The following is an 18,288-nucleotide window of genomic DNA, read 5'->3' as shown; positions in this document are numbered from 1 at the left end:
TGGTAAAAACGCCCAGCTTCTCTCCATGTCTTTAGTCATACAGACTGTAGAACCACAATATAACCTCAGTGTCTCAGTGTCCTCAGAGTTGAAGGGCTCAAGGCCAGCGAGTTGTAGGCTTTCCCGTGGCAACACAGACAAGTCTGACAGGGAGTAAAATAACTGCAGACACTACTGAGAGCAGACATCCTGAAATGAAGAGATTAGGATAGCAGATCTAACAAGAAAGACTTCATGCAGTATCCTATTTTGCTACTGGGGCCCAATGAGGTCAGAGTTCATTCATTTAACTCACATTCTGGTTGTGAAGCTCATCTTTGTCCATATTTGCCCTCAGTAGTTCTTGTTTGAGCTGAAGAACAGATGTGTCCTGCTGAGTCAACCTCTGCTGCAAGGCATCCTAGTGAAAAAAGCATACTGATTATGGTGGTCCCAATTAATCAGTCAGCCAGTTACTACTAAAAGTTATTAAGCCCCTCACTGCATATCCAGGACAGTAGCATATAAAGGGAAATCCTATCCACTGTCCTACCAAGCTGAATATAACCTGGTTTTTCCTCCACCTACTACTCACCACTACCCTCTACTTCATTCCTGACAGCATGATGTCCTAGAGAGGTTTTGGGGATCGTGTAGACTTACATTCACATTACTAGTCTCCTACTTACTTTCATGACAGTGACCTTGGACAATGTACTCTCCTTCCTCCCACCCTGACTTTCTCAGCTGTATCCTGAGCATATAAATACTCAATCTACCTCTCTGCCAACTCCTTATTTCCTAGAGAGCCTGGACCTATTTCTGTCTGCTATCCTATTCATATAAAATCCCTGAAGTCACTCCCACTCTGCCTTCCAGAGCCCCGTGCCTCTCAGGAGCTTCCATGCCTAATCTGGACCAGGACTGGGAATATATGTCCATGCTCAGAAATGTTCTTGGACTAATGGTTCTTCTTCTCAGTATCCTAGAATCTTACCAGCTTTAGGCCATCTTTCTCTCAGCTTGGACCCTCTTAGTTCCTACCATGCTTAAGAAAAGTGGGTTGTACATACTAACTTAAAAGGGTCAGCAGCAACACACTCCTCCAACCACAGTGACCTCAAATGGAACTGTGGACTGGAGCTGCATTCCAGGATATTTACCCTGACTTTTCTCTCTTTTAACGTTGCAGAGAAATGGTGCAAGCTCTGGAGAATGTAGGAGCCCCTTCTTAAATATGCTAATCGCCATGGCAGTACATGGCAAAGGTAGTCTAAGAAGTCCCTGGCACCAGCAGTTCAGAGGGAGATTTCCCAAACTATGCTCCATGGGAGAAAAAGCACTTCTGTGGTTAATAATTCTGAACTTTTTAAAGGCCAACTTCTTTATGGGAAACCTCCTCATGGCCTTTATTATGTTACTGTTCATTGTAACTCTTCAAGTTGGTAGGGCATCTCTCAATCTTATTTGACCACGGAACACATTTGTTTTCTGAAGTAGGACTAAGGCTACAGAATTTGCTCCAAAAATGCTGCTGAATTATACTCTAGTCTAGCTCCTGAATGGCAATGTAGGAAAGAGGGGGAAAGCAGCAGCCAAAGCCCAACCTTTTCCACTTCTAAGTATTTATATAGCAGACACATTCCCACCTGGGTGACATAACATATACTCAAGGTTATTAGCTATTATATATTCAAGGCTATTAGATATATAGGTATTTGTAATAGCAAAAGATTAGGAATAACCTAAAAGATCATCAATAGGAAACAGATTAAATAATCATATACACATATATCAGCCAACTATGCAGCCATAAATGGGGTGAGGAAGGTCTTCATGTACTCAAATAGTATGATCTCCAAAATAAATTGCTATGTGAAAGAAAGCAATGTGTCAAGCTTTATCTATTGTTTACTCTTATTTGGTGGGAAATCATATACATACATATTTGTTAATAACGGATAAGCTGCCTCCAGGAAACAGAAGTAGGCGATAGAAGGCACAGGGCCAGAAGTCAGACTTATCAAAAGGATTGTCTTTCTGTACCTTTTAAACTTTAAACTCTTTGAATATTATTAAGTATTCAAAAACTAAGTATATTATGGTGTCTTAAGAGGATATTGTTCTTTAGAACTGAAGAAAACTGAAAAAGAAACTGAAACTGAAAAAAAAAGATTGTTTTTACATATAAAAACACAGTAGCACAGAGGAAAGTGATAGCACCAGGATACAGAACTCCGCCAAATCAGCCATAGTAAAAGAGACGTGTATCCTTATAATCCTTACGTAATCGTTAACATTTCTCACCTTCCATCCACAAAGCCCTCCCTTTACTAATAGCACAGAGCCTGCCTATTAGAAGCCCCATGAAAGGTATACAAGAAAAGACTATAGGACCCTTCCAGCCTCCTAGCAACCACTCTCACCAGTAGACTACTTTATCTTGTAGAGTATTTAAAGAGTTACATGTCTTCTTTTTTACCTTTATCCCCTGTAAGTTTCTGGCTTCTTGTTTACATTTCAGCAAGTCCTTCTGCAAATCAAATATAATTAGATCAGATGGTAGCATCTGGGCTGCTTCAGAAGTATTACTTTGTTCTGTCAGTAGGAACACAAAACGCAGATAGCTATTCCATGAAAAATTAACCCTCTCCTAAGACAGAGAGCAGGTCTTGCCCTGTAAACAGTAAAGCCTGACCCGTAGAAACAAGACCAGGACCCATTCTGCTCTACCCTGCGGCATCCAGGCTCCAATGGCCAGGTAGAAGAGTCTTGCCGAGAAAGAATATACCACTCATTCCCAAAGGCTCTCATTCCTGTATTTAGCAGTCTTTACCAACAAGAAAACTTAATCATAGTAATCTAAATCCTTCTCACTGAAACATGTAATCATATCTTAATATGTGTACCACAATGTCGTAAATGATTTTCTCAGTTTTTAATGTTCAGCAAAGGGTTAGATTGCTTCTGATTCTCTAAGAAGGTATTGTTCTTTATGGACCGAAGAGAAACACATTTGGCCCCATAATGAAAAACTAAGTAATGAATCCTCTTTTACAACAGAGTAAATACACATATACAATTGTCACTAGGAAAAAGACTTTAGGAGAGGAACACCCATAACTTGGACTCTACTTGTTTCTCTTATTGCATCACATTAAGAGTTTGGGATTAACATATATAAAATGGGAGTGCTTAAACTGGACTCTACAAGTGGGCTCTAAAGTTATTCCAATTAAAATTCAAGTCAGTGAGCCCTGGCTGGTGTGGCTCAGTGGACTGAGTGCCAGCCTGTCAACTAAAGGGTTGCCAGTTTGATTCCTAGTCAGGACGCATGCCTGGGTTGTGGGCCAGATCCCCAGTAGGGGTTACCCAAGGGGCACCCAGACATGTTTCTCTCCCTTTCTCCTTCCTATCTCCTCTCTAAAAATAAATAAATAAAATCTTTTTAAAAAAATTTAAAAATTCAAGTCAGTGAGTGTGTGTGTATGCACTCATCCATATTTCTGGGGAGAAGGCTAATTACTTTAGTCATATACTTATAACTCTAAAAAAATTTAAGACCCACTGACCTAAAAGAATTCTGAGAAGTATTCTTTAAAAAAGATACTGGACTATCTTGAACAATGTTGCATTATATATTTCAAAGTTGCTAAGAGAGTAGATCTTAAAAGATCTCATCACAAGAAAAAAATTTTGTAGCTATGTGTGGATTCCAGTTAACTAGACTCCATTGTGCTGATCATTTTCATATATATGGCATCAATAAGTTGTTGATCTGAAACTAATGTGTTATTGTCGATTACAAAAAAAGACCATATTGGTAATAGATCCAGTTTTATTTTTAATTAAAAAAAATAACGAAACATTTCAAAAATACAGAAAGGTATAATCAATAATAATACGGATCTCTATTACTCATCACCAAGATTAAAAAGATGTTACCTTTTTGTTACCTTTCAGTTAACGGTATATACCAATATGGATACAGCTAGAGTCATGAGTTTGCATCCCTTCCCTCTCCCTATTGCTCTCCTGAAATTTGTGTGTAACATTCTCATAATTTTTTCAAAGGGTAAAATGTATATATCCTGACATACCTTTAGGTCCTGATTCTCTTCCATACTCTGATCCAGACGACTTTGGATTATAATCTGAACATAAGGCAAAAAGAGATGGTTATGTATGTATGGTGTGAAATTAAGAGGTCATTCATTCCTCAAATATTTATTGAGCACTTACTAGATGCTAGCTCTGTACTGTGGATACAAAGAAGAGTAGTAAAAACAGTTCCTGCCCTCTAGTGGAAGCATATATGCCCAGGGCAATGGAAGTAGATAAATCTGGATAAAATTCAGAAAGACTAAGTATGTGTTGGGTGCAGGAGGTTGGGCAAGGGGTAAGAGAATGGGGGTAAATAGCAAGGGATGAAGTTAGAAAAATAGGGGTCACATGAAAAGCCACTGAATGCAATGGGGAGTCAATGAAAAGTTTTAGGCAAACAGATGACAAAATGAAGTTATTAGCCATACAGGTAAATTATTATTGCTGTTTTATAGAAAACAAATGAGAGGGTAACAGGAGCAGAATCAGAAAAGCCAGTTAGAACGTTGCTAGAATATTTGGATAAAGGCCTGAATTAAGGTAGTGGCTGTGAGAATGAAGAAAAGTGGATGAAGATGTTTTTAAAAGGTCAACTGACAAAACTTAGCGACTGATTGGTCGTAGAGGGAAGGGTCAGAAAGGATTCAAGGATGATATTTATATTTCTGATTGCGGTATTTGGCTAGATGAATAGTGATTAAAAAAATAGAATCCAAAAGGACAAATAGTTTTGGTGGTGAGAAGAGGAGAGAAAAGCTGTTTAATTTAGGATTTATTGAAATGGGGATGCTTATGGGATACACAAGTAGAGGTAATCAACAGGAAGTTGCACGCTGCACATAAAAATCTAGAACAGCACAGAGAGAGCTGAGCTAGAGATAAATATCTGAGAGGCAACATCTGAGTCAGGTGGGAAATGAATGAAGCCATGAAGGAAACATCATCCAGGTGAATGTGGAAGACAGCCTGGGGTGGAACCCTGAGGAGCACCAGCATTTAAGGCACAGACAACATGAGGGACCTGACTGTAAATTCCATGAGGATAGGTCTTAGGTCTTAGGCCTATTTTGTCATTAGCATATCTCCAGCTCTCTGAAACAGTGACTGGTATAGAGTCGGCACTCAATAAATATTTGTTGACTAAATGAATGAAAGGAAGAAAAAAGGAAGGGAAAAGCACTCAAAAATAAAATAGAAAAATCAGGAGTTGGAGTTAGGGTAAAGAGCATTTCAAGAAGATGCAGGCAACAGGGTCAAATGCTAAAAACAAATCAAGTAAATTAGCCAGATTATTTGGTGTGCAGTCACAAAAGAAGGAGCTCACCAGTTGTTCCTCAGGATTGACTCCTGGTTCACAGAGGGCCACGGGCCTCTCCTGTTCATCTTCAGGTAAGGACCCATTGAGCAGTAAGGCCTGAATAACCACAAAGGCAGAAAGAAACTTAACTACTGTCACAGAACTGAGTCTAGGGTTGGGCTTGGTAGGTTCATCCCATATTCAAACTATAACTAGATTTCCTCCAGAAACTTCCTTGGTAATTTTTGATCCTGATCCTTAGATATGTCCAATTGCTCATCTTGGGTCTGTCTGTCTGGAGTTCCTTTGGCCAGGCGATGCTCTAGGCCTCTGGAAGCACCTGAATCCTCTGCTCAAGACTCCTTGGTCCCAGAAAACAATGTAAAATAAACATTCCTTTCTGAAGCAGCATTTCAAACTGAATTTTGCCAGCTGGAAAGTGAACTAAAAGCAGTGTAGAATTTCCTAGCATACAAAAGTTTATTATAATGAATTATTTAGAACACATTTAGAGCACTGACTTGGGTTTGTTTTAGTAATTCTGCATTTTTAGTCCCTAAGGCAACCTGGATAGAACAAAAAGGAAAACATACTCGCAGAAAGATGTGGCAATTCATTTCCATTCCCCACACCAGGCTTTGTTTTCATTGGAATATGGAGGGTGGGGCAGATTTACTCTGAAGCTAAGGAAGCTCAAACCCCAGGGCCCTCCTATGTACAGCCCTCCCAAGGTCCTATATCTGATATTGTATGCATAATCTGTACATCATTCTATTTTTTTGAATCCTCGAAGGACAAGTTTATTGATTTTAGAGAGGAAGAGAGGGAGGAGAGAAAGTGAGTGAGACAGAGAGAGAGAGAGAGAAACATCAACCAGCTGCCTACTGAATGCGCCCTGACCAGCGATTGAACTCGCAGCCCAGGTATGTGCTTTAACTAGGAATCAACCTTTTCACTCACAGAAGGTTGCACGGGATGATGCTCCAACCAACTGCACCACCCAGCCAGGGCATGTAACCTTGTTCCTAAAGATGGCTCCCTAAATTGTGTACTTTTGGACTCACAGAACTTGGATCTATCCCTGCAGGTAGGTATTATGAGACCTACCAGCTGAATGAAGATTTAAAAATGTGTCTTCATTTTACATCACAAATTTTTCTCAATCCAAAGAGAAGAGTTACAGAGGTTAAATGATGTTTCAATAAATCTAACACAAATTACATCACAAATGTTTTATATAAAAATCCAACCACTGGTTGGTCTACCAAGCACTAATTAATAATAAAAGCTTACTAAATCAAATTAATTTGGTTTTCCCATGGAGTTGTGGCAACAGGTATAGACAAGTATAAGAAGCCACAGAGCTGCAAGGGAGCTAAGGGAGAGCAACATCACAGAAATGCTGACCTTAATGGCAAAGTGTTCAGTGGGCTCTAACCAAAGCCTACTAATAAGTCAGAAATCCAGGATGTGGCGTGCAATTTGTTCATCACTGAGAGAGCTAAGAGCCCAGTGGATGCTGTGAGCCCCATTGTATTCTATAATGGAACTGAATTCTCATTGTGATCATGTGGCTGTGAATTAAAACTCTTTTGTGTGCAGAGAATATTAGTACGCTAACTTTCTGCTTATCAGTTCTCTTCATTTTCTGTTTAACCTGCTGTCAGATTTCTCCCAGACAGAGAAATGCAAACCCAACTGAAGGCCAAACTGATGAATATCTATGTTCATATAATGAAATCATTTTGGGAAAAACCTGGTTGGATGTAAACCTGAAGTTTTCCATGCTTTAATACTTCCAATCATAGTACAACACCAAAAAAAACCCCAAAAAACAACCCACCTCCAAACCATTCCACTAATTAAACCATTCCTTAATGGAGTGGCAGAAAATAGATCTAAAAGACAGACATTTTAAAAGTACAGAGAAAATGGGAAAGGAGGAGGGAGTTGGGGAAGGAATCAACAACTCTCCTTGGAGGAATGTTTGCTGCCTAAACAGCCCTTCTCAGTTCCTGGGGTGTACATTGTGCAAATTGTTTTACCACTGGCACCAATCTCCTTTTTCTTTAGGCCTTTTGTGTCCCCACCCGGTTTCTGACTGGCTGGGAGCACGCCCTCCACCTGCCGGCTGCCAGAGCCAGTCACATAATGTGGGCTTTGTTTACGTGTCCATAAATATTTGACAATTCAGAAGCAGTGCGGTTCCCAGCACAAACAGAAAGGAATATTCCTAGGCAATTTCAGGGTCATCAGCACACTGCAAGGGCTCCCCCAAATAGAGACAGACACACAAAGACAGAGGGTTGGGGGTTATTTCAGGGTAGAAATGAAGTCAAGTGGGTCAGCTGGCCTGTGGGGGAGATTTCCTGAGCTGGCAGTGAAGGTATCGTAAAAACTGAAGGGCTTTGTTGCTCAGAGAAAACCTCTTCTACCTGGTCATGAAACCTTGGCATCCACTTGCAAATGCATTAGGAGTGAGCTAAATCCCTCTGATTTGGAGACCTATGGCATTACTGGCTCTTGCACCCTTCCTGCTGAAGAATTATTAAGAGACAACCTCAGACTCTTCAGAGTGCCATTACTTGGTAAAATCAGCAATTGCAAATCTGTAGCTGCAGAGAGGGGAGGAACCCATCGATAAGCAGAGGCAGAGTAAGGGTTTAGTAGGGCTCAGTGCTGGCTCCCAGGCTCAGAGAACTCCTAACAGTTGTGTTGTAAACAAGAGTCCATAATGTGAGTACTGTACTCACATAAAAAGAATTTTATGCTTTGTGTAATACACCCTCCATCTAAACTCCCCAATCAACTGTGACCTCACACAAAACTGAGTCAGTTTATTTTCAATTGAGACCACTGACGTAAGAATAATAAACTAGTACACCAAAAACAAAGTACAAGAGGAAGAGCTACCTGTAATCCTGATATCATTTTCTTGGCTTCCTCCATTTCTTTTTCTAAATGTTCTTGTTGTTCCAACAGCTGTTCTTCCCATGAAGTCTCCAGACAGGTTGTGGGGCTACCTGGTCTCCAGTCTCTGGATAATGGAGAGTCTGTCTCCTCTATAAAATGAAAGGAAGAAGTATAGTTCATGGTGAAGAAAAGTGAGCTTCCCGTAGAAAGCGATCACGGTCCTCTGCGTTCACAGGTTCAGGTCACCCTCCTCCTGAACCTGTCCTCGCTGCACTACTGGACTCTCCACCAGGTGGGGTCGTGAGACACAAAGACCTGGCTGTGAACTCAGACCCAGGCTCCTGGGAGCAACACTAATTCTGGTGGGGAAACATATCCTCTTCAGAACATTTAGGAAGCAGTAAGACTTCCCCTTTGGGGGCCTTGGCATACACAGATTTTACTATTAATTCTCTGGAGCTGGCATTCCCAGAGCATGATTCTGCCAGGTACAAAGAGGGGAGCTGTCAGATGCAATGAAAACAAAATTCCTGTTGGCTGCTCTGGAGCTTCAGAAGGGAGACCTCAACTCGATATTCCTTTGACTGTTCCATCGTAACTGATCTCCTGTCACATACAACACTGTGTGACTCACACACAGGAAACAAACCAGTAAAAGTGTATTTGCACTAATTGTTTAATTTCTCTCTCGCTCGCTCTGTGGTTTTGTTTCATTTTCCTCTTTTATATCTCTTTCCTCTGATTTCATTCATAAAAATGAATATAGTGAGTCCATTCTCTCTGGCAACATTGTTGTAAAGATTAAATGAGGTAACTTATGTGCAGGGACATGTGGTGCCCGGCCCAGAGCAAGCACCCAGTAAATGCTTTCCTTCTCCCTCTCTGGGGTCCCAGGAGTGTCTGATTGAGTAACATGACTTACTCTTTGATACCAATGCCAGGGCTAGAGGGGGAATGGAATAATGGAGAATTGAATTCCAGTTTTTCTTCTTAGGGCTCTGGTTTCATTGTATTTCTAATAGGTTAATGAAACTATTTAAGTCACATGTTTTGCCTCTACCATGTTCCCCTCTATGTTTCTGTAAGTAAAAACAAAGCTACCTAAACAGAGGAAGAAGAAGTCTCAACACAGGGAACTCCTCAGGGTCCTTTCTGTAGCTCTCATACCAAGCCTGATGTAGACCTGCTCTGTACTGTATGTTCGCACAGTACCTCAGCTCCTACTCTATATCTCTGGCCCCAATTTAAGTTAGGAAAGTAGTGAAATTATTTGTGTAACACAGAAATAATGAAAACTATTTACTTGAGTTAGGCTTCTGACTGTTCCAAAGTCATTTCCTAGTTGATAGGCAGCTGGCTGAGGAACAGCCTGTCTATACTGCTGTAAGATTTTTGACAGCTAAAACACTGGAAGTGACATTCTCTAAGAGGATAACTACATTAATTGGCTCTAAAGCATTACAGGCCTCTAGAGCTAAGCCTGTATGCACAGACTACAGGAAGTTTATAGGGAGACAGTCAGGACCCCCCAACTCTTCAAGCTGATGGCTACTCCTTGAGCCAGTCCAAGCAGGCTGAGAAATAGTACCTGTCTTGTTCTCTATTCCTTCAGAGGGAATAATCACAAAATCTGCCTTCTCCTCTGAATGGGTAATAATGGATTCACTCTTTGCACTGTGGATAGGACTGGGTGAAGTCAGGCTGTGATAAAAGAAAAAGAAATAATTATTACAAACATTTGTCCAGAAGTCAACTTTTATAATTTATCCCAGAGACATGTTATTTATCTTAATCCTACTGCCTAATGCTGTACCTGGCCCACAATAAGAACAAATACCATACTTTTGAATAAATATACGCATTGAATGAAATGAATGCTGAATGAATAAATGACCCAGTCCTAGGAAATCTTTTCTACAACAAGGCTGCCTTTAAGCTTAATTGATTAAGAAGAAATTTATCAGAAGGATGGGTAATCAAGTATTTTAAAAAGTTTCAGGTTTGGTTTTATTTACTTACCACCACCACCATTGCTGGGACCAAATTCAGAGACTGATGTAGTATGTGTTTTAGTATCTTTGGGAAACTGAAGGAAAATCTGTTACCAATACATTGATCTTTCACAAACTCAAGCAATATCAGCAGAGTCATCATAGCAAATCAGCTCTGGGCTGATGGATGCCAAAGGAGGGAATGGAATGGAACGCACCTCAGCAGGGAGAAACTGCTAGAATGTGGACCGTACCAGGATGGACGAAGGGGCAGTGATATATCAACAAAGTCAGGACATGATATGAAAAAGGGTGACAGGTCTATCAAAAGGGGGAAAGGCCTGCTTAGAAATGATTTACTTGATTTATTCCCAGAGTTACTTATATTTCTACCACACTATTTTCAAATTGTCATCAGAAAACTCACAACAATTCTTCAGTTCTGATAAAAATCACTAGTCTTGGAAGGAAATGTTCAGATTTTTAGGGAAATGGAATTTTAAATCTCCAGAACAAAAGCAAATCTGTAAGACAAGATGGGAATGTAAAGCTAATGCTTCCATCTGAAGAGCCATTTTTCTTTCCATTGCACCTTGAGAACATCGGCACTGAAACAATCTCAGGGGCTGTGGGGTCTGCAGGCCCAGCCCCCTCTCAAGAATTCTTTTCAAATCCATCACCTAGACAACAGTGACAGTGTCTAGTATTCACTGACCCACTTAATGTGCCCCTGAAGACTCCCAGGCTAATCCTCACAGCCACGACCAGGAGTTAACATTTCTTCTTCCTAGAAACCAGTAAAAACAAGAGGCAAGCACAGTGGACGTGGCTAGAGATTTCAAACTCCGTGAAGCAACTGGAGGACTATGGTTTCATCCCTGTCATTGTTCAAAGTTTAAAGCCTTCAGTGGGAATAACCTGAACCAGTAATACATTCTCATCCTTATTAGAACACAGAAACTTTTTAAATTGTTTGCTTCCTCAAATTAAAGAAAGGCACTTAACCATATTTATAGCTCTACAACCTAAACAGGCTTGAGGGATGAAGGGTGGCAAGAAGTGGTATTTAGAAAAGGTAATTGCTTTACAGACCTCTCATCTATCTTTCACTGTATAGGCAATCTGATTCCAGGCCAATGTGAATTAGCTGCTGGAGAAACACTGTACAAGGGCACTATGTCATTTATAAGGAAACAGGTTTACGACTGCTCGGGCCTCAGCATTTGCCTTCTTCCAGAAATTGGAATCCAAGTGCAGAAATAGGTTTGCAACGCTGCTTCTCTTTGAGAAATAAGACTTTCTCAGCTGACAAGGTGCTGTGGGTGACGTGTCCCACTGTCTGCATTTGGCTGGACCACAGTGGGTAATGTGTGAGACTAAGGTGGGGTTGGGAAGGGTGGTGTGAACCTCGGATCCTGGAAAACTGCTTTCCTAAAAGCAGAGACGCATGCTCAGCTCCACCTCCTCCCTCCTGAGCGAGACGTCTCCCATATACGGGCAGAAGGAGGCGGATGTCTGCATATCCAACCCCACTGGGGGAGTGGCAGAGCAGCCAGAAGAAAACAACATTTCTCATTCTTGAATTGAGACTGCCAGTGTGTGAGGCCAGAGAGCTAAGACCATGAAACTAGATGGCCAAGTTAAAACAGAAAGGACTTGAGGAGGAAAAATCCTGCGGCAAGAAGAAGCTCATGAATAAGGGTTAAATGTGCATTAAATCCTCTACCTCAAGTCAGAGAAAAGTATTTTCACACTAATTAATTATATGCTATAGGCTCTCCCCAAGTATCTTTAAAACCTTATTTTATAAACAAGTAATCTCCCACTTGCCATCATAATCCTCTCAAAGCAGAGAATAAGTGATACACTTCTTAATTCCCACAGGTCTAACATCTCTCCAACCTTAATTTATCAGACAAGCAAAGATACTTGCAAAGTACAGTCAAATCAATTTTTTAAAAATTGGTAAAGGACGATAAGAAAGAGATCCTCTCCCCTCCTCAAGAGCCTTTCCTTAGCAGAGACAAGGCAGGGTGCGGGGCCACCTAGCCTTCCCCTAGGCTGGCTCCAGCTCCCCCAACCTACGGTATTTTATAGTGATAATCCCTAGCCAGCAGCCTGTTCTCCCCAGTATAGCACCCCCACCACCCGCGTCTTCCTCTGGCCAACAGCATCCTCCAGTTTCTGGCTCAGTTCCCACCCATGTCCCCACCTCCAGAACCAAAGTGGCCTCAGCTCACCATTTGACTTGCGTCCCTCCCATGGTCCCCGTCCTGGCTCTGCTTCAGCAAGCCTGCTTCCCTGGGTGAAGTGGGAGGCTGAGAGTCACAGCGCTCCCGAATTCGGGCATGTCTCCCCAAGCTGGGGCGCAAAGAACGAGTCCGCAGGAAGGCCGACAACCAGAGCTGCCGGCCTCTATCGATCACGGAAGGCAGAAGGGACGACAGAGAGGCGGGCGTCTCAGCTCCAGGGACTGCGATGCTCCCGGGTCTGAAGCACGCTGCCCTGGCGGCTCAGACACAGCTGCGGCTGGGTCTGGGCGGAAGCCGGGTTCCCGTGCAGGCTGCCGGCCGGAGGTGCATCGTGGTCTCTGTGGCCAAGCGGCTCTGGGCTGCCCTGGGGTGTGGGCATCTCAACCCATCTCCGACCTCCACAAATGCTCCTGCGGCTCCGTGGTCCGGTCAAGTCCCGGGCTGCAAGCAAGCCCAGCTCCGCAGCGCCACCCCTGTCCCTCCCTGCCCTTCCCTCCCCATCCCTTCCCAGGCTGTCACACGTGGCTCGGTAGCGCGGCTTGGACGCAGGTGGGCACCGCTGCCCCAGAGCTCGCGGCAGAGGCGGGGCCAGGCTCACTGCTGGGGCGGGGACACAGGTGGCCAGCATCCCCAGACGGGGCTGTGGTCCTCATCCTGAGATCCCCAGATCTAAAATCCTTGCCTTCTCGACCCCGAGCCCTCCCTTCCAGGCCAGAAAGGTCACGGTAGGGATTAGTCAGCTCCTTCGGGATGGGGTCTCCCTGAGAAACCCTCGGAACTCCCATCTCCTCCCACCTTCCTCTCAGGCTTTTCAGTGGTTTTGTTTGTTTGTTTTTAACCATCTAGGGAGCATTTTACCGGGATACAGTGAGAGGCTGGCCTCTCTTGGAAGCAACCGACCAGCCCGGTGTCTCCAGAGGAGCTGGGGAATTAGACACTAAATGCTATCTTTCTAATCTAAACCTAAATTTCCCTCTGCTCTGAGTCACATCGCGGGGTCTCCTGGCCTTCACGCTGAGTCATTAGATGGGCTCCCCAGCAAGGGTGGAGGGATGGGGCAGAGAGTGCCCAAGCCTGCTGGGTCCCAGCAAGCCAACTAAGGGAGAGGCAGGGTATAACTGGGCACCGTAATGAGCTGAGTGAGAAGGGAGCTTAGAAGAAATAACAAAATCAGGAAGGAGGGAAAGAGAGGAATGTAAACCACTCTCGGAGCCCCTCCTAGAAAACCACCACCACCACCCGTTCTGCGGAGAGGAAGCAGGTGCTCTCCGGGAGAAATCCAGACCCCTTCCTCTCTGTCTCCTCCCCAACCCCCCCCCCCCCCAATGCTGGCAGGCACTATCATGATGGCATAGAAGAGCAAAATGCCTGTAGCTGTGTAGGAAGCCATAGATCTCAGTATACAGAGCAACATCCTTTGGTTCTGTGCCGAGTGATGGGGAAACTCAAGAGTTAAAAAATTTTTAAGCTTTAGCTTATAACTAAAAGGCTTAATGATTAATGCATATAGAAAGCTGTTGTTCCAGGAATTGTAACATAGGACCGGACCAACCTGATTCTAGGAGGCCTGCAAGCAATTCAACCTTTGTGCCCCCAGAGGACTGCAAGAGATCGAGATGGTGTTTGAGCTATTGTCCTCCAGGGAGAAAAACATCTGCAGCCCGGGATGCAGATAAAGAATCATGGGTCAGGAGATCAAAGGATCTAGAAAAATCACTGGACTGCGCCTTTATCTGATTAACCTTTTCCCCTGAATTCCAAACCCCTTACCTACTTTCTTCCTGAATTCCAAACCCCTTACCTACCCTCTTCTTCTTATAAAGAGTCAGCTTAAGATGAGACATTAAGATGGTTTTCAGGGTACCTAACCCACCATCTTCTAAGATCTACAGTCATCTGAATAAAGGGCCCATAACGATTCAATCCTTGTCTCTACTTATTGGTTTTGGTAGTGACAGGCGGCATGAACACTGACTTTTCCAATTTCATAAGTAGCAATCAAGGAAAAGATGGGTTTCCTTTTGGGGTGATGAAAATGCCTTCAAATTGGAGAGAGGTGATGGTTGTACATTACAAATACGACTGAACTGTACACTTTTAAATGACTGATGGTTAATTTTATGTTATGTGAATGTTATACCTAACAAAGCACATCTAGACCAAACCAACTATTGTCAAACAGTGGGGGGAAAAGCATACATATTAAATGTAAAAATTAGAGAACGTTGAGCAAGGTTACCCATGTAGTAAAATGCTAGAAAGAATTCCATGTGATCTCAATAAATTAGGAAATGGCCCATCGAGCTAAGATGGAACTTTGTGAGAAAAAGAAATAAGGGGGAAAAACAAAGACACAATACATAGAAGACAAAGAACAATTTGGCTTAACTGGACTAAGCTGGGGTGACGTAAGAAAAAAATGGTCAGAATCACATAAATTAAATATGACTCAGCAATGAAACAAAGTTAATAAGTAACCTAAATAATCATTTTAATAAGTGATCTAAAGGTGCGTTTATAGAAGCATGGTTTACATGAGCCAGGAAAGGAGTCTTTTCCTGTCGCTACACTTGGTGTCGTCAGGCTTCTACGAGAGCACTGTGTCCTCTTTTGGTCTCTGTTTTTGGCTCTCAGGTATACAGACAGCCTTTCAGCTAGAGTCACATACATCATTAGCTCACTCACATATGTACTAATCTGCCACAATTCCCGGCCCTGTAAATGAAAGTTACACACATTCTAATGCTCTAAGACAACTCTGCTCATTTTCTCCTGCTATGAGCTTTATAATAGCCCTCGCAGGCACAAACACAGTACAGTGGAACTGGTTTTCATAAACACTGGCAGCTGATACACAAACATGAGAACCACCAGGCTGAGCCACGACGGGCCCCAGTCATGCCTTCCTGTGGACACAGCCAAGCACTGGCACTGGGCTCTGCACAAAGCTTCCAATGTGGGAAGTTCACCAGCAGCCCACCCTGCCCTCCTCCCAGCACCCACACGAGGCAGCGCTGAGGGCTACCCCTTTAAAGTCAAATATAAATTGAGGGAAAGAGAAAGGGTTTAGGTGCCTATATGGCCTGTCGTGTTGCTATTTGAGGCTGAGAACCCTGAGAATCCCCAAGAATTCAGCTTTGAGCTAGGACTTCAGCAGTAAATCATCAGAGGCCAGTTACCTGGAGTAGCTAGACTCAGACGGGGACCTTTGTTGCCCTTCATACTGCTGCACCAGAGCCCGCACACTCCAGTATGGATTCTCAATCTCCTCATCCATGCTGCTGTTCCTAAAGACAGAGGACAGCAGCAAAGGAAAAGATGTCAATCCTTCAGGTCAGCTCAACAAGAACTGGCAGATGGCCACTGCGTGAGCACTGTGGGGAAAAAGATAAATAAGGCAGAGCTCCTGCCTTAAAGACACTTGAAGCCTAGCAGGGAAGAGAGACACAAAAACATGTAATTTCACCAATCTTCTCTACATATCAGGGTTATGCTTAGAAGACACACAACTGCCAAAGCTCCATAACTTCAGGACAGCTTGACCTTCAGGGCACATTCCCAGGAAAGACTCTCCCAGATGAACTGGAACATTGCTTCCATATATCTCCCAGTGAAGAAAACACACAGTGTCACAGGCATGTATTTAAAATTCTGGACACCAATTCTGAGCAAAACAGAACACATTTAATTCCTGTACTTTCTGCTAAATGCCAACACAGCTCTCTAACAGAAAGGGCTTCTCATTTGAAGTGCCCTCTATAGCCTCCACCCCAAGCTCATTGCTGCAGAGTGGGCCTGTTTAGGTGGTGTTTTTATCTACTGAACACTATCATTTAAGAGAAGACGTATCAGAGAGAGTCAAGTTGCCATCCTCAGATTTCTACCCTTACCTCTGTCTGTATCGAAAGACATCCCGTCCCGACCGTGACACGTCATGACACACATCAGCCAGGGCAGCAGCTGCTCCCTGGGCCACAGCAGTGGCACAGTGTGGCTGGTGACTCTGCAGAGGGGCTCTGGAGTCCTGTCCCTGGCTTACCGTCCTGCCAGGGCCAGGTTTGAAATGAGCTGCCAAGGCAAGAACCAGCCTCATGATAGACTTCAGGTTTCCTTCGACGATATCTGAGGGACAGAGCAGACCAAGAAGTCCTCAGAGTGGGGCGGAGAGCTCAGAACTCACTCACTCGGTATGTACTTGCTAGTAGTAAAGGTGAGTGAGGCAGGCAAGGTGTCTGTCCTCACAAAGCCGTATTCCACAGAGAGACAGAGAAGATTTTAAAGCAATTACAATCAAGTACAGTAATATGTTATGATAAGAGATGCATAGGACTCTTTGGGGGCTGAGTAGAGGCATCTTGTCTAGTCTAACGGGCTCAGGGATTTCCAGAGGAAGTGAGTTCTGAACTGAGACACGACTGATGAATAGTGGTTCATCAGATGAGGGAAAAGAAGGACAGGAATATTCCAAGAAGAGGGAATAGCAAGTATGAAGGTCTAGAGGTGAGAGAAAGCATGACATACAAGAGTTGCATTGTATGGTATGGGACCTGCTAGCCACCTTGAGCCCTTAAAAGGCAGCTATAGTCTGAACTGAAGTGGCTGTAAGTGTAGTACTTACACATACACACAATGAGAATGAAAAATATCTCCTTAGATATAGTATAAGAAGTAGAATGCAAAATATCTCTTTAATAGTTCTTTATATTGATTATATGTTGAAATAATATTTGGAATATACTGCACCAAATAAATTTATTATTCAAATTAGTTTCATGCCTTTTTTCCTTTTTAAAATGTGGCTATTAGAAAATTTACACTACACATGTGACTCACATATTTCTGTGGCTCAGCTCTGCGGTAGAGGAACTGAAAGAAGTCCCACATGGTTAGAGCTTCGAGTGCAGGGGAAGAGGGTGAAAGATGAGGGGATGGATCAGAGGTCAGGTTAGAAAGAGCATGACAAACCATATGTAGGACTTTGGGTTTTATATTAGGGACCCTCATATGCAAAGGACTGTACAAGCACGGGTACTCTCAGAAAGATCATCCTGGCTGCCGTGTGGAGAGCAGATGGGAGGAGGACAGAAACCAATGCAGCAGGACTCATCGGGAAGCCACTGCACTTCTCTAGGTAAAAGACAATGGTGTCCCGAGTGGCAGCATTCCCTCAAAATAGCTGACTTTAATGGGCCACATCCCCAAGCCCACCCCTCCTGAGGACCAGATGAGAGAGATTATTGCATTTTAAATTTGCCCTAGAAAAAGAGAGGAATGGAAGCAGGAAAAAATGTGATAGGTCTGGTGAAAGTTAATGTAAAGAAATAGATCAATTCTATGTTTTTCTCAGTTTCATGGCCTTTTAAATATGGAAGGTTTCGAAAGGACTGATTGACGGCTTCTACCCTACCTCACTGACCCCAACACAGAGAACATCAATAATCCAACATGAAAGGGGTGCTCCTGCCTGCCCCCATTCTCACCAGAGCCACAGGTGATCAGGCCCAGAATCTGAAGCTGAAACAGAACCAGATTACCATCAATTCTAGAGAAATGGCAAGAGGACTAGGGAGCCTGAGCTTTCTGTGGACAACTACACCTGTTCTTCTCTGTAGCCTGGGCTCCAAATGGACTGAGAAGTACCCTCTTCTGGCTGAGTGACTGTAGGAGAGGGCATGTGCAGAGGTTACAGAGCCCCTTTCAATCTGCCGAGAATGTTCTGTGAGGTAAAAAAAAATGCTAGGAAATACTTTCC

The 18,288-nt window shown here is 43.2% G+C and overlaps 1 protein-coding gene across 4 annotated transcripts in view; it reads right to left on the bottom strand.

Annotated features, from left to right (window-relative positions):
• DIXDC1 (DIX domain containing 1) overlaps positions 1 to 18,288 on the bottom strand; it is a 77,719-nt gene that overhangs the window by 17,498 nt on the left and 41,933 nt on the right. For 3 of the 4 annotated variants that reach the window (XM_037065572.1, XM_037065570.1, XM_037065571.1), the window contains 8 exons: positions 16,427 to 16,658; positions 15,716 to 15,823; positions 9,882 to 9,994; positions 8,294 to 8,442; positions 5,408 to 5,497; positions 4,080 to 4,133; positions 2,462 to 2,512; positions 296 to 400 (listed from right to left, as the gene is read on the bottom strand). In XM_037065572.1, the coding sequence (XP_036921467.1) occupies positions 296 to 400; positions 2,462 to 2,512; positions 4,080 to 4,133; positions 5,408 to 5,497; positions 8,294 to 8,442; positions 9,882 to 9,994; positions 15,716 to 15,823; positions 16,427 to 16,658 (902 nt within the window). Of the gene's footprint in view, positions 1 to 295; positions 401 to 2,461; positions 2,513 to 4,079; positions 4,134 to 5,407; positions 5,498 to 8,293; positions 8,443 to 9,881; positions 9,995 to 12,524; positions 12,988 to 15,715; positions 15,824 to 16,426; positions 16,659 to 18,288 lie in introns of those variants that run through there. The other variant, XM_037065573.1, reaches the window with a different exon arrangement.

Source organism: Sturnira hondurensis, unplaced genomic scaffold, assembly GCF_014824575.4.
Source record: "Sturnira hondurensis isolate 20B ecotype Veracruz unplaced genomic scaffold, ASM1482457v3 Scaffold0015793, whole genome shotgun sequence".
NCBI lineage: Eukaryota > Metazoa > Chordata > Mammalia > Chiroptera > Phyllostomidae > Sturnira > Sturnira hondurensis.
This window is presented reverse-complemented; position numbering and strand designations above follow the sequence as displayed.